Source organism: Ranitomeya variabilis, chromosome 1, assembly GCF_051348905.1.
Source record: "Ranitomeya variabilis isolate aRanVar5 chromosome 1, aRanVar5.hap1, whole genome shotgun sequence".
Taxonomy (NCBI): Eukaryota; Metazoa; Chordata; class Amphibia; order Anura; family Dendrobatidae; genus Ranitomeya; species Ranitomeya variabilis.
Genome location: NC_135232.1, coordinates 337829981 through 337844677, shown reverse-complemented (window position 1 = coordinate 337844677; position 14697 = coordinate 337829981). Strand labels below are relative to the sequence as shown.

At 45.8% G+C, this 14697-nt stretch overlaps 1 protein-coding gene across 1 annotated transcript in view; it reads right to left on the bottom strand.

Annotated features, from left to right (window-relative positions):
- Positions 1 to 371: 371 nt before the first annotated feature.
- The window catches only part of FITM1 (fat storage inducing transmembrane protein 1), a 33207-nt gene continuing 18881 nt past the window's right edge, over positions 372 to 14697 (bottom strand). Inside the window, exon 2 of the mRNA XM_077299467.1 lies at positions 372 to 1623. Coding sequence (XP_077155582.1) covers positions 1005 to 1623 — 619 coding nt within the window. The 3' untranslated portion in view covers positions 372 to 1004. The remainder of the gene's footprint in view (positions 1624 to 14697) is intronic.

The following is a 14697-nucleotide window of genomic DNA, read 5'->3' as shown; positions in this document are numbered from 1 at the left end:
CAGCATATTCATAACACTAAAACCTTGCTACAGATGCCCTAAATTCCAACATGCCCTAAATTTCATGCAGATTTTTCTTTGATTACGGTTTTTAATGAAAATCAAAATCAATGTATTGTGCTGTAAATTGTTGTGAATTTTCAGTGTGCAATCTGTAACAATTCTGCCACATCTGAACTCACTCTAAGGCCGGGGTCACACTTGCGAGTGTGATGCGAGAAACTCGCACGAGTCTCAAGCATCAATACCCGGCACTGCCGCCGGCACTCGGACCGGAGAGTGCGGTTGCATGTATTTCTATGCAGCCACACACTCTGGTCCCGAGTGCCGGCGGCAGTGCCGGGTATTGATACGAGAGGCTTGGCGAGTTTCTCGAATTACACTCACAAGTGTGACCCCGGCCTTAGAGTGAGTTCAGCTGGACATACTAGTACTCGGTCCAGTTAGTTGTGCAAATTGCAGACGTGACTGACACCGTGCGCAGCCATGTGTACTCATCCAGTATGTGGATGAGTACAGGAGCTGCCTGCTATTTACATGCACTCGTTTGTACTGTAAATCGGAGAAGAATACTGGTAGTTATGTTGACATTTTTTTTTCATGAAGATCATTGGTCCATGTGGAAAATCGGCCATGTGCACTGGCCCACTAATTATAAGGGATATGTGCGCTCTCCCTTTGCAGTCCGTGGTGCACATGGACAGCACATATGCGTATAACGTGACTGTTTGAACAAGCCTTAAATTTGTTTTTAATTTTACAATAATTAAATATTACAGATATGGAGGTAGCATTTTTTTGTAGATCATCTTTATTATTCATTATTTCTTCTCATTGATAAGATTCTTCATTTATCTTCTCAGCTGTCCTGATGCTCTGTAACGTGTTTATCAAGAAATATATTAACTTTCCAGTTGGGCTTCCAGTTTGGGTTCATAATTTTGAATTTTTAAAGTTTCTAATGGTAGATTCCCAGGCATGAGGCAAATAGTAATTAACTTTATTTATCCTAGTTTATTTCTTGCTCCAGCCAGTCTGGGAAACATTCCAAAACCAGGTGGTCCAGGTGAGTAGGGTGTACGGAACCAGCCGCGATAGGTGAGATGCCAGCACAGTGTCCCAATGGCTACACCAACCACACATTGGGTATAGCTAGGAGCGTAAAGTGCAGTGGAAACTAAAAGCAGATTGTACAATCCCAGAAGACTGGCATTCAACAAAAAGACTAAACGCAGAGAAGTGCCAGCAGGATAGCCTCTTCGCAAATAGCGAACAAACACGGACAGTTCTTCTGCCAAAGAAAGACAGCACAATGTCAGTGTGAAGGTCTGTGGAGAAACATGGTAACCCTGCCATTGGTGCCCTTCTGCTTGACAACTTTGTCTAGTTTCCAGCCGATGGATTAATAGTGTACCAGGGGGCAATGGTTGGTGACAGGAGCCAGTTAGATCCTCCAAGAGTTGGAATAAATAGGGAATACCTTGGCAAACAGATGTACTTACTCCCAATCTTAAAAGGTGCTTCAGTGAGAGCAACGGGCGTCCAGTGGGTACCAAAGAAACCAGGAGAACAAATCCAGAGAGGAGCAAAAATGTCCATCCACACGAACAACGAACAAACTTCCTGAAAAAGGATAGAGAGTTAAAGTTTATAAAATGCTAAATCATAAGGAAATATGCACTTTACCTTGATCAAATTTTTATTGAAAATTGACAAATGTACATGCCTCCAAACAAAAAAGACAAAACAAAAAACAACCTGTATTGTACATTCATCGGGATGTGGTATCGAGCTCACTTAGGAGTTGAGCCTGCTCCCTACTAGGCAGATGCTGGCTGTGCTATACAACTGCCATATGTGTCATGGCCCATGGTGCACTATTCGTGGAAGCCTGGCAGCTGATAATAGGGCGTCTATGGACAGGCTTAGTGTAAAGCCACTATGTTTACTAGATCTCTGGGGTTGCCCTTGCCTTCACCCTTTAACTCATGTACATAGATCTAGACTTACATAGGGGACCACGGGCAGGGGCCACGAAGTCAGATGCTGACTATTGGGGCAAACTGGGGTCACTTAAGGGAGAAAATCAAAAAGCAAACAGACGGTAAAAATACAAACCGAGGTAACAAAACAGGGTATACAAAGTAAAGAAACAAGGATCATAGAGACCAGGTCTAGCTGAACTATATAACTGGCAGCCAGAGACTCTCTGTAGCGATTTATACAGAAAGGAGCCTGCCCATGGCTCCCAGCAGAGAGCTAATTTCATTTACAGCTCACTGCAACTAAACACAGGTGAAAAGAAAGGAGTCTTAAAGATAAACTACCATTCGCTGCGATCGTCCAGCAGTGACTGCTAGGGTTGAGCGACTTTCATTTTTTTAAGATCGAGTCGGGTTTTGTGAAACCCGACTTTGTCCAGAGTCGAGTCGAGTGCAGTCGGCCGATTATCGCTAAAAGTCGGGGATCGACCGTAACACGAAACTCAATGCAAGTCAATGGGGAAGCATAGTCGGCAGTGAGTGGAGGCCAGGAAAACACCTACAGTGCCCATTTTAATGCCAAAAACATCCATTCTTGTTTCTGAAGCTTGTCAATCTTAATTAACTTTATAATAATAGTTGGGCATTGGAACTTGGGGGTCATTTGGCAAAAGTTGTGGGGGGTAGGGCTGGTTCAAGGTTTTAGTGGGCCCAGGAAACGTGGACTACGTCACGGCGGTGGAGCAGGGAGAGGTAAGTATTTCAACGTTGCAAGTGCTGTGATCCTGAGCAAGCAGGGGGGGCCCACTCGTTCGCATTGGCACTGGCACAGGGCCCCCTCAAAGTACAGCGGTGTGTTTGCACGGCGGGGGCGCCTCCCACCAGCAGCTACACTTTTGTGTACTCTGAGGGGCCCTGTGCCAGTGATGTCGCCAACGAGTATGCCCCCCCACCTGATGAAGGAACCTGCACTTTCATCTGCACCTTCCTCTTTGTCCCTGTGTAAGGTGGTATAACATGCGGGAAGGGGAACCTTACTTTCAGCAGGGTCAGATTCTGGCTGTGTAGAGTGCAAGGGGAATGTAGTGGTCTAGGTGAATGTACCAGCAGACTCATCTAGCAGTGGCTGGGCAATGGGCAGGATGAGGAGGAAAGAGATATAGGGCCAAAGAATAAAGTAGGCTAAATGCAGTTCAAAATTGGTAACAGGACTAAACAGGCGGCATTGCTTTGTTCAGTGGAGTAGTAAACCCAGGAGCAGCAGACACTGTTTTAAGGGCCCAACCACACTAGTAGGCCAAATGCAGTTTAATATCTGCTACTGTAGGCCAAAAGCCAGAAGGTTGAAGCTCAGCTTTATTCAGTTGAGGAAAAACACCAGGGAGGGGCACACACCGTTAGTAGGCCCTAACCACCAATTTTTTTAAAAACAGCACTTAATGAGAGCCAGAAGGTTGAAGCTCAGCTTTATTCAGTTGAGGGAAAACACCAGGGAGGGGCAGACACCGTTAGTAGGCCGTAACCAAAGTTGAAGGCCAAATGCAGTTTAATATCTGATACTATAGGCCGAAAGCCAGAAGGTTTAAGCTCAACTTTATTCAGTTGAGGAAAAACACCAGGGAGGGGCAGACACCGTTAGTAGGCCGTAACCAAAGTTGAAGGCCAAATGCAGTTTAATATCTGATACTATAGGCCGAAAGCCAGAAGGTTGAAGCTCAGCTTTATTCCGTTGAGGGAAAACACCAGGGAGGGGCAGAAACCGTTAGTAGGCCCTAAACACCAATTTAAAAAAAAACAGCACTTAATGAGAGCCAGAAGGTTGAAGCTCAGCTTTATTCAGTTGAGGAAAAACACCAGGGAGGGGCACACACCGTTAGTAGACCCTAACCACCAATTTTTTTAAAAACAGCACTTAATGAGAGCCAGAAGGTTGAAGCTCAGCTTTATTCAGTTGAGGAAAAACACCAGGGAGGGGCACACACCGTTAGTAGGCCCTAACCACCAATTTTTTAAAAAACAGCACTTAATGAGAGCCAGAAGGTTGAAGCTCAGCTTTATTCAGTTGAGGAAAAACACCAGGGAGGGGCAGACACCGTTAGTAGGCCCTAACCACCAATTTTTTAAAAAACAGCACTTAATGAGAGCCAGAAGGTTGAAGCTCAGCTTTATTCAGTTGAGGAAAAACACCAGGGAGGGGCACACACCGTTAGTAGGCCCTAACCACCAATTTTTTAAAAAACAGCACTTAATGAGAGCCAGAAGGTTGAAGCTCAGCTTTATTCAGTTGAGGGAAAACACCAGGGAGGGGCAGACACCGTTAGTAGGCCGTAACCAAAGTTGAAGGCCAAATGCAGTTTAATATCTGATACTATAGGCCGAAAGCCAGAAGGTTTAAGCTCAACTTTATTCAGTTGAGGAAAAACACCAGGGAGGGGCAGACACCGTTAGTAGGCCGTAACCAAAATTGAAGGCCAAATGCAGTTTAATATCTGATACTATAGGCCGAAAGCCAGAAGGTTGAAGCTCAGCTTTATTCAGTTGAGGGAAAACACCAGGGAGGGGCAGACACCGTTAGTAGGCCCTAACCACCAATTTTTTAAAAAACAGCACTTAATGAGAGCCAGAAGGTTGAAGCTCAGCTTTATTCAGTTGAGGGAAAACACCAGGGAGGGGCAGACACCGTTAGTAGGCCCCAACCACCAATATTTGGTTAAAAAAGCACTTAATGAGAGCCTGAAGGTTGAAGCTCAGATTTAGACAGTGGAGGACAATTTGAATTAGGGACTGCAGACAGACTTAGTAGGCTGTCCCCTGTGGACCATGCATCCACCACATTAACCCATTGCGCCGTAATGGACACGTAACCTTCCGTGGCCATGCCTACAGGTCCATGTGTCTGTTGTCAGGTGCACCTTTGTACTCACAGATTGCCAGAGTGCATGGACAATGCGGTCTTTTATATGCTGGTGGAGGGTTGGGATGGCTTTTCTAGAAAAGAAGTGCCGACTGGGTAGCTCGTAGCGTGGTACAGCGTAGTCCATCATGGCTTTATTAATATTAAATAAAATATATAAATAGGCTCTATGAACTTTTAAATAGGTTCCAGGGGTACACGGGCAGCATTGGTGTGGTCAGTGGAGGAGTATTGCAAGGAGTGACCGCAGACAGGCTAACGAAGGCCTAACATAACAAAAAATAGGCTCATGGCAGTTTTAAATCGGTTACATGGATACACAGGCAGCATTGTGGTCAGCGGAGGAGGATTGCAAGGAGTGACCGCAGACAGGCTAACGAAGGCCTAAAATAACAAAAAATAGGCTCATGGCAGTTTTAAATCGGTTACATGGATACACAGGCAGCATTGTGGTCAGCGGAGGAGTATTGCAAGGAGTGACCGCAGACAGGCTAACGAAGGCCTAACATAACAAAAAATAGGCTCATGGCAGTTTTAAATCGGTTACATGGATACACAGGCAGCATTGTGGTCAGCGGAGGAGGATTGCAAGGAGTGACCGCAGACAGGCTAACGAAGGCCTAAAATAACAAAAAATAGGCTCATGGCAGTTTTAAATCGGTTACATGGATACACAGGCAGCATTGTGGTCAGCGGAGGAGTATTGCAAGGAGTGACCGCAGACAGGCTAACGAAGGCCTAACATAACAAAAAATAGGCTCATGGCAGTTTTAAATCGGTTACATGGATACACAGGCAGCATTGTGGTCAGCGGAGGAGTATTGCAAGGAGTGACCGCAGACAGGCTAACGAAGGCCTAAAATAACAAAAAATAGGCTCATGGCAGTTTTAAATCAGTTACATGGATACACAGGCAGCATTGTGGTCAGCGGAGGAGTATTGCAAGGAGTGACCGCAGACAGGCTAGCGAAGGCCTAACATAACAAAAAATAGGCTCACGGCAGTTTTAAATCGGTTACATGGATACACAGGCAGCATTGTGGTCAGCGGAGGAGGATTGCAAGGAGTGTCTGACACAGTTAGTACTCACAAAAAATAAATAGATGTTAATGTCTCGCAAAACAACAACAACAAAAAAAAAAGGTGACATACTTAGGTACAGGGGTGGGCTCATCTGCTGAGTTTCTGACAAAGTAATTTGGCAGTAACTTAGTATTTACTGGTGTCAATATAGGACACTGACCCAGACTACTTTAACTAGCATCATAGATGTCAACAAATTGGTATTGTCAGTGCCAGGCATTGAATGATGTCAGCGCATAGACTAAACATTGGTGGAGCTGTGCGAGATAATTTTGCACGTGGTAGAGCACAGTTTGAGCTGGGGGGGTGGGGGAACTCTCTTATGGCCGGCGGTACCGTCCCAGGGCCCCTCATGTTACAACGGTGTGTCTGACGTTGGGTGCGCACCACCACCGCCAGAGACACTACATTGTACTATGAGGGACCCAGTGGCAGTGCCGTCGACCAAAAGCGGGCACACCCACCTCTTCAGACAAACAGCACTGTAACGGGTGCTTGCGACAAGTGGCGAGACCACGGCCCCGTGGGGGGAGTTTTCCCATTGGGGGAGGTGTAAACATGTCGTATGCTGAACAAACAGCTGCTGCAAATTAAGAGATTGGAACACTCAGTAAGACCAGTCCACAAGCAAGACCTTTTAATAGGAAAGCTAGGTGTCAGCCGGGAAAGGTGGGGCAAAATAATTTGAAATCCAGGAGTGGTTCATTTTAATGAAGGTGAGATCATCCACATTTTAGGTAGCCAGACGAGTCCTTTTTTCGGTTAATATTGAACCAGCAGCACTGAATACTCTTTCTGATAGCACACTAGCTGCTGGGCAAGCAAGCTCCTGCAATGCATATTCTGCCAATTCAGGCAAGATGTCTAATTTGGATGCCCAGTAATCAAATGGGAATGACGCTTGAGGGAGAACATCGATAAGGGATGAAAAATAATTAGCAACCATACTGGACAAATGTTGTCTCCTGTCACTTTGAATAGATGCTGCAGTACCTGTCCTGTCTGCGGTCATTGCGAAATCACTCCACAACCTGGTCAGAAAACCCCTCTGTCCAACGCCACTTCTGATCTGTGCACCCCTAACACCTCTGCCCTGTAGCCCCCTGCAGCTTGTGTGAGAACCATCACCGGCGCTGTGTGCTGGGAATGCCTGAATCAACGGTTTGGTTGCTAATATTTGTTTGAGGTTCTCATGTGGCATAATATTTTGCAATTTGCCTTTATAGCGAGGGTCAAGGATGCAGGCCAACCAGTAATCGTCATCGCTCATCATTTTAATAATGCGTGTGTCCTTTTTGAGGATATGTAAGGCATAATCCGCCATGTGGGCCAAAGTTCCAGTTGTCAAATCTGCGGTTGTGCTGGTTTGAGGGGCAGTTACAGGCAAATCTACGTCACTTGTCTCCCTTAAAAAAACAGATCCCGGCCTTGCAACGCCACTAATTTCTGTTGGCCCAGGAGAAGCTTCCTCATTAAAAAAGTACTCATCCCCATCATCCTCCTCGTCCTCCTCCTCGCCCGCTACCGCGTCCTCTACACGGCCCTGACCAGACAATGGCTGACTGTCATCAAGGCTTTCCTCTTCCTCGGCTGCAGACGCCTGCTCCTTTATGTGCGTCAAACTTTGCATCAGCAGACGCATTAGGGGGATGCTCATGCTTATTATGGCGTTGTCTGCACTAACCAGCCGTGTGCATTCCTCAAAACACTGAAGGACTTGACACAGGTCTTGTAGCTTCGACCACTGCACACCTGACAACTCCATGTCTGCCATCCAACTGCCTGCCCGTGTATCCTCCCACAAATACATAACAGCATGCCTCTGTTCGCACACTCTCTGAAGCATGTGCAGTGTGGAGTTCCACCTTGTTGCAACGTCGATGATTAAGCGATGCTGAGGAAGGTTCAAAGAACGCTGATAGTTCTGCATACGGCTGGAGTGTACGGGCGAACGGCGGATATGCGAGCAAAGTCTGCGCACTTTGAGGAGCAGGTCGGGTAACCCCGGATAACTTTTCAGGAAGCACTGCACCACCAGGTTTAAGGTGTGAGCCAGGCAAGGAATGTGTTTCAGTTGGGAAAGGGCTATGGCAGCCATGAAATTCCTTCCGTTATCACTCACTACCTTGCCTGCCTCAAGATGTACAGTGCCCAGCCATGACTGAGTTTCTTGGTGCAAGAACTCGGACAGAACTTCCGCGGTGTGTCTGTTGTCGCCCAAACACTTCATTGCCAATACAGCCTGCTGACGCTTGCCACTAGCTGTCCCATAATGGCACACCTGGTGTGCAACAGTGGCAGCTGCGGATGGAGTGGATGTGCGACTGCGGTCTGTGGACGAGCTCTCGCTTCTGCAGGAGGAGGAGGAAGAGGAGGAGGGGGGGCGAACGCCTACAGCCAACTCTTTCCTTGACCGTGGGCTAGGCAGAACTGTCCCAATATTGCTGTCCCCTGTGGACCCTGCATCCACCACATTCACCCAGTGTGCCGTGATGGACACGTAACGTCCCTGGCCATGCCTACTGGTCCATGCATCTGTTGTCAGGTGCACCTTTGCAGTCACAGACTGCTTGAGTGCATGGACGATGCGGTCTTTAACATGCTGTTGGAGGGCTGGGATGGCTTTTCTAGAAAAGAAGTGCCGACTGGGTAGCTCGTAGCGTGGTACAGCGTAGTCCATCAGCGCTTTGAAAGCTTCGCTTTCAACTAACCGGTAGGGCATCATCTCTAATGAGATTAGTCTAGCAATGTGGGCGTTCAAACCCTGTGTACGCGGATGCGCGGATGAGTACTTCCTTTTCCTAACAAGAGTCTCATGTAGGGTGAGCTGGACTGGAGAGCTGGAGATCGTGGAACTAGCGGTGGTGCCGGTGGACATGGGTGAGTGACAGAGGGTTGGAGATGTTATTCTTGCCGGTGCCCTACATGCAGTGTTTCCTACTGCAAACCTGGTGATTCCCTGACTGCTTTGGCCTGGCGACGAAAGCTGCACACATACTGCAGGTGGTGCGGGAAATGGTGGGTTTACAGTGAGGGAAGGGATGTAGCGTTGCTGACTAGCTTCATTGGCCGAGGGTGCTGCAACCTTTAGGGATGTTTGGTAGTTAGTCCAGGCTTGCAAATGCATGGTGGATAAATGTCTATGCATGCAACTTGTATTTAGACTTTTAAGATTCTGACCTCTGCTTAAGGTAGTTGAACATTTTTGACAGATGACTTTGCGCTGATCATTTGGATGTTGTTTAAAAAAATGCCAGACTGCACTCTTTCTACTATCGGATACCTTTTCAGGCATTGCAGACTGAGCTTCTTTAACCGGATGGCCACGCTGTCCTCCAACAGGTTTTGGTTTTGCCACGCGTTTTTGGCCAGATACGGGCCCGGTAGATGGAACCTGTTGTGATGTTGATGCCTGCTGCGGCTCCTCCTCCTCCGCTTCAGAACTACTGCCGCCTGCACCCTGTTCCCCCAATGGCTGCCAATCGGGGTCAACAACTGGGTCATCTATGACCTCCTCTTCTATGTCGTGTGCAACTTCGTCTGTGTCACCGTGTAAACCGGTGGTATAGCGTTCGTGACGGGGCACCATAGTCTCCGCTGGGTTTGATTCTGCCTCAGTACACTGCGAGGGCAATGTTCTGGTCTGAGTCAAAGGAACAGCATAGTAATCTGGCTGTGGCTGTGCATCTGTACACTCCATGTCCGATTCAACTTCTAATGGGCATGGCCTGTTAACTGTTTCACTGTCTAACCCAGGAACGGTATGTGTAAAGAGCTCCATGGAGTAACCTGTTGTGTCGACTGACGCATCCTTCACTGTTGTTCTGGGTGAAGGACACAAGGAAGCGACTTGTTCCCGACCGGGAGCATCCACTGACGATGCACTGCTCTGACATTTGTCACTTTCCGAGGAGGAGGCGAAAGAGCTAGAGGCAGAGTCAGCTATGAAAGCCAATACTTGTTCCTCCTGCTCCGGCTTCAAAAGTGGTTTTCCTACTCCCAGAAAAGAGAGCGTCCGAGGCCTTGTGTAGCCAGACAACGAACCTGGCTCAACAACTCGAGACTTAGGTAATGTACTGCTTTTACCACGACCACCTGATGCTCCACCACCACTACCATCATTACCAGCTGACAATGACCGCCCACGGCCACGACCTCTTCCACTAGACTTCCTCATCGTTTGCAAAACGTAACCAAAGTAACGGTATTTGTTACTGTAAAACAACTTATAAGGTGAACTCAAACTTCTGTAGGATTTATATATACCTTTACAGGTGCCTGACACTGAAAGGAAAATCAGGCCCAATGTTACACACTTGGTTTTCTGTGCCCCAATAATTTGAGACAGATGGCACACACAGGACCGGCACTCAAGCAGAAATGCCAATCTTAATCTCCCACTATTTTTTTTTTTTCAGGGAGAATTTAAAAAAAAAATAAAAAAATGGCCAAGTATTACACAGTGGTTTTCGGTGGCACACAATGAGAGACAGATGCCACACACAGCAATGGCACAGAGGCAGACTTGTCAATATTTATCTCCCACTAATTATTTTTTTTTGAAAAGGGAGAATTTACCCCCCCCCCCAAAAAAAAATGGCCAAGTATTACACAGTGGTTTTCGGTGGCACACAATGAGACAGATGCCACACACAGCAATGGCACAGAGGCAGACTTGCCAATATTTATCTCCCACTAATTATTTTTTTTTGAAAAGGGAGAAGTTGTAAAAAAAAAAAAAAAAGGCCAAGTATTACACAGTGGTTTTCGGTGGCACACAATGAGAGACAGATGCCACACACACACACACACACACACACACACACAGCAATGGCACAGAGGCAGACTTGCCAATATTTATCTCCCACTAATTATTATTTTTTTTTACAGGGAGAATTTAGAAAAAAAAAAATGGCCCAGTATTACACAGTGGTTTTCGGTGGCACACAATGAGACAGATGCCACACACAGCAATGGCACAGAGGCAGACTTGCCAATATTTATCTCCCACTAATTATTTTTTTTTTTAAAGGGAGAATTTACCCCCCCCAAAAAAAATGGCCAAGTATTACACAGTGGTTTTCGGTGGCACACAATGAGAGACAGATGCCACACACAGCAATGGCACAGAGGCAGACTTGCCAATCTTTATCTCCCACTAATTATTTTTTTTTTTACAGGGAGAATTTAGAAAAAAAAAATGGCCCAGTATTACACAGTGGTTTTCGGTGGCACACATTGAGACAGATGCCACACACAGCAATGGCACAGAGGCAGACTTGCCAATATTTATCTCCCACTAATTTTTTTTGGGAAAAGGGAGAATTTACCCCCCCCAAAAAAATGGCCTATTACACAGTGGTTTTCGGTGGCACACAATGAGAGACAGATGCCACACACAGCAATGGCACAGAGGCAGACTTGCCAATATTTATCTCCCACTAATTATTTTTTTTTGAAAAGGGAGAATTTACCCCCCCCCAAAAAAAGAATGGCCAAGTATTACACAGTGGTTTTCGGTGGCACACAATGAGAGACAGATGCCACACACAGCAATGGCACAGAGGCAGACTTGCCAATATTTATCTCCCACTAATTATTTTTTTTTTTACAGGGAGAATTTAGAAAAAAAAAAAATGGCCCAGTATTACACAGTGGTTTTCGGTGGCACACAATGAGACAGATGCCACACACAGCAATGGCACAGAGGCAGACTTGCCAATATTTATCTCCCACTAATTATTTTTTTTTGAAAAGGGAGAAGTTGTAAAAAAAAAAAAAAATGGCCAAGTATTACACAGTGGTTTTCGGTGGCACACAATGAGAGACAGATGCCACACACAGCAATGGCACAGAGGCAGACTTGCCAATATTTATCTCCCACTAATTATTTTTTTTTTAAAAGGGAGAATTTACCCCCCCCCAAAAAAAAATGGCTAAGTATTACACAGTGGTTTTCGGTGGCACACAATGAGAGACAGATGCCACACACAGCAATGGCACAGAGGCAGACTTGCCAATATTTATCTCTCACTAATTATTTTTTTTTTTACAGGGAGAATTTAGAAAAAAAAAAATGGCCCAGTATTACACAGTGGTTTTCGGTGGCACCAAATGAGACAGATGCCACACACAGCAATGGCACAGAGGCAGACTTGCCAATCTTTATCTCCCACTAATTATTTTTTTTTTTACAGGGAGAATTTAGAAAAAAAAAATGGCCCAGTATTACACAGTGGTTTTCGGTGGCACACATTGAGACAGATGCCACACACAGCAATGGCACAGAGGCAGACTTGCCAATATTTATCTCCCACTAATTTTTTTTTGGGAAAAGGGAGAATTTACCCCCCCCCAAAAAATGGCCTATTACACAGTGGTTTTCGGTGGCACACAATGAGAGACAGATGCCACACACAGCAATGGCACAGAGGCAGACTTGCCAATATTTATCTCCCACTAATTATTTTTTTTTGAAAAGGGAGAATTTACCCCCCCCAAAAAAAAGAATGGCCAAGTATTACACAGTGGTTTTCGGTGGCACACAATGAGAGACAGATGCCACACACAGCAATGGCACAGAGGCAGACTTGCCAATATTTATCTCCCACTAATTATTTTTTTTTTTACAGGGAGAATTTAGAAAAAAAAAAAAATGGCCCAGTATTACACAGTGGTTTTCGGTGGCACACAATGAGACAGATGCCACACACAGCAATGGCACAGAGGCAGACTTGCCAATATTTATCTCCCACTAATTATTTTTTTTTGAAAAGGGAGAAGTTGTAAAAAAAAAAAAAATGGCCAAGTATTACACAGTGGTTTTCGGTGGCACACAATGAGAGACAGATGCCACACACAGCAATGGCACAGAGGCAGACTTGCCAATATTTATTTCCCACTAATTATTTTTTTTTTAAAAGGGAGAATTTACCCCCCCCCAAAAAAAAAAATGGCTAAGTATTACACAGTGGTTTTCGGTGGCACACAATGAGAGACAGATGCCACACACAGCAATGGCACAGAGGCAGACTTGCCAATATTTATCTCTCACTAATTATTTTTTTTTTTACAGGGAGAATTTAGAAAAAAAAAAAATGGCCCAGTATTACACAGTGGTTTTCGGTGGCACCAAATGAGACAGATGCCACACACAGCAATGGCACAGAGGCAGACTTGCCAATATTTATCTCCCACTAATTATTTTTTTTGGAAAAGGGAGAATTTGTAAAAAAAAATAAAAAATGGCCAAGTATTACACAGTGGTTTTCGGTGGCACACAATGAGAGACAGATGCCACACACAGGACTGGCACAGAGGCAGACTTGCCAATATTTATCTCCCTGCAGTAATGTCAGAAAAGTATGGCAGGCAGCTATAAAAAGGACTGCTGCACACAAAAGTGTGGACAAACACACAAGATAGCTGTGCAGAAAGGAAAGAAAAACAGGATTTGTGCTTTGAAAAAAGCAGTTGGTTTGCACAGCGGCGTATACACACAGGCACAGCAACGCAGCTATCAGGGAGCCTTCTAGGGCAGCCCAATGAGCTACAGCGCTGAGGAAAAAAAAATGTAGCTTCCACTGTCCCTGCAAACAAAAGGTGGTGTTGGACAGTGGAAATCGCTACAGCACAAGCGGTTTGTGGCTTTATGTACCCTGCCTATCACTATCCCTGCTTCTGAAGAAGCGGCACCAACCTCTCCCTACGCTCAGATCAGCAGCAGTAAGATGGTGGTCGGTGGGAACGCCCCTTTATAGCCCCTGTGACGCTGCAGAAGGCAAGCCAATCACTGCAATGCCCTTCTCTAAGATGGTGGGGACTGAGATCTATGTCATCACGCTGCCCACACTCTACGTCCACCTTCATTGGCTGAGAAATGGCGCTTTTAGCGTCATTGAAATGCGACTTTGGCGCGAAAGTCGCGTACCACATGGCAGACCCCACACAGGGATCGGCTCGGTTTCATGAGACGCCGACTTTGCCAAAAGTCGGTGACTTATGAAAATGAACGATCCGTTTCGCTCAACCCTAGTGACTGCAGTATTCATGCGGTGCCACCTAGTGAGCAGGGCAGGGGTTGCAGCAGTATGTCAAGACACAGATGTGACAATCTGCTTGTAACAGCAATGTCTGGGACTAGCGACTGCTCAAACACAGGCTTCCATTGGATGTGATCATGGTATGCTGATGGATTACCATTCGCTTGGATTGTCCAGCAATCTTAGATCTTAGCCTTGCTGGGCTTCGTAGAAGAGTGTCAATTGCACAATATACTGCAATATTTTACTAGTGGTCCAGTTACCGGCCATCTTCAGCGAGGCGCAATAAAACACAGTGCCTGTAGCGGGCCATGCGCCTTACCTAAGTAACTGGCCACCGTGAGACTGCAGAGTGGCTGTTGACCTATGCAATAAACTGTACACTATATAATTAAAAATCCCTTGGTTCTTAGGAATGGAGAGGATTTTTAATAAGACAGAAATGGGAATGTTGCTGGTTTTTACAAGCTCTCTGCAATCAAACATTTAAGAACTTGAGAAAATTGGTTTAACTCCCCTCTGCCATTCTATGTTTGTCTGTATGCGCACTCTTCATGCTAACGTTTAGTCATAAATGATCTCACTATCACAAAATGGTGAGTACTAAATCCTAACCCTTCTCTCCCCCCAAATACTACATAGAGTATATCCTACATCACCCTCATCCATTACATTG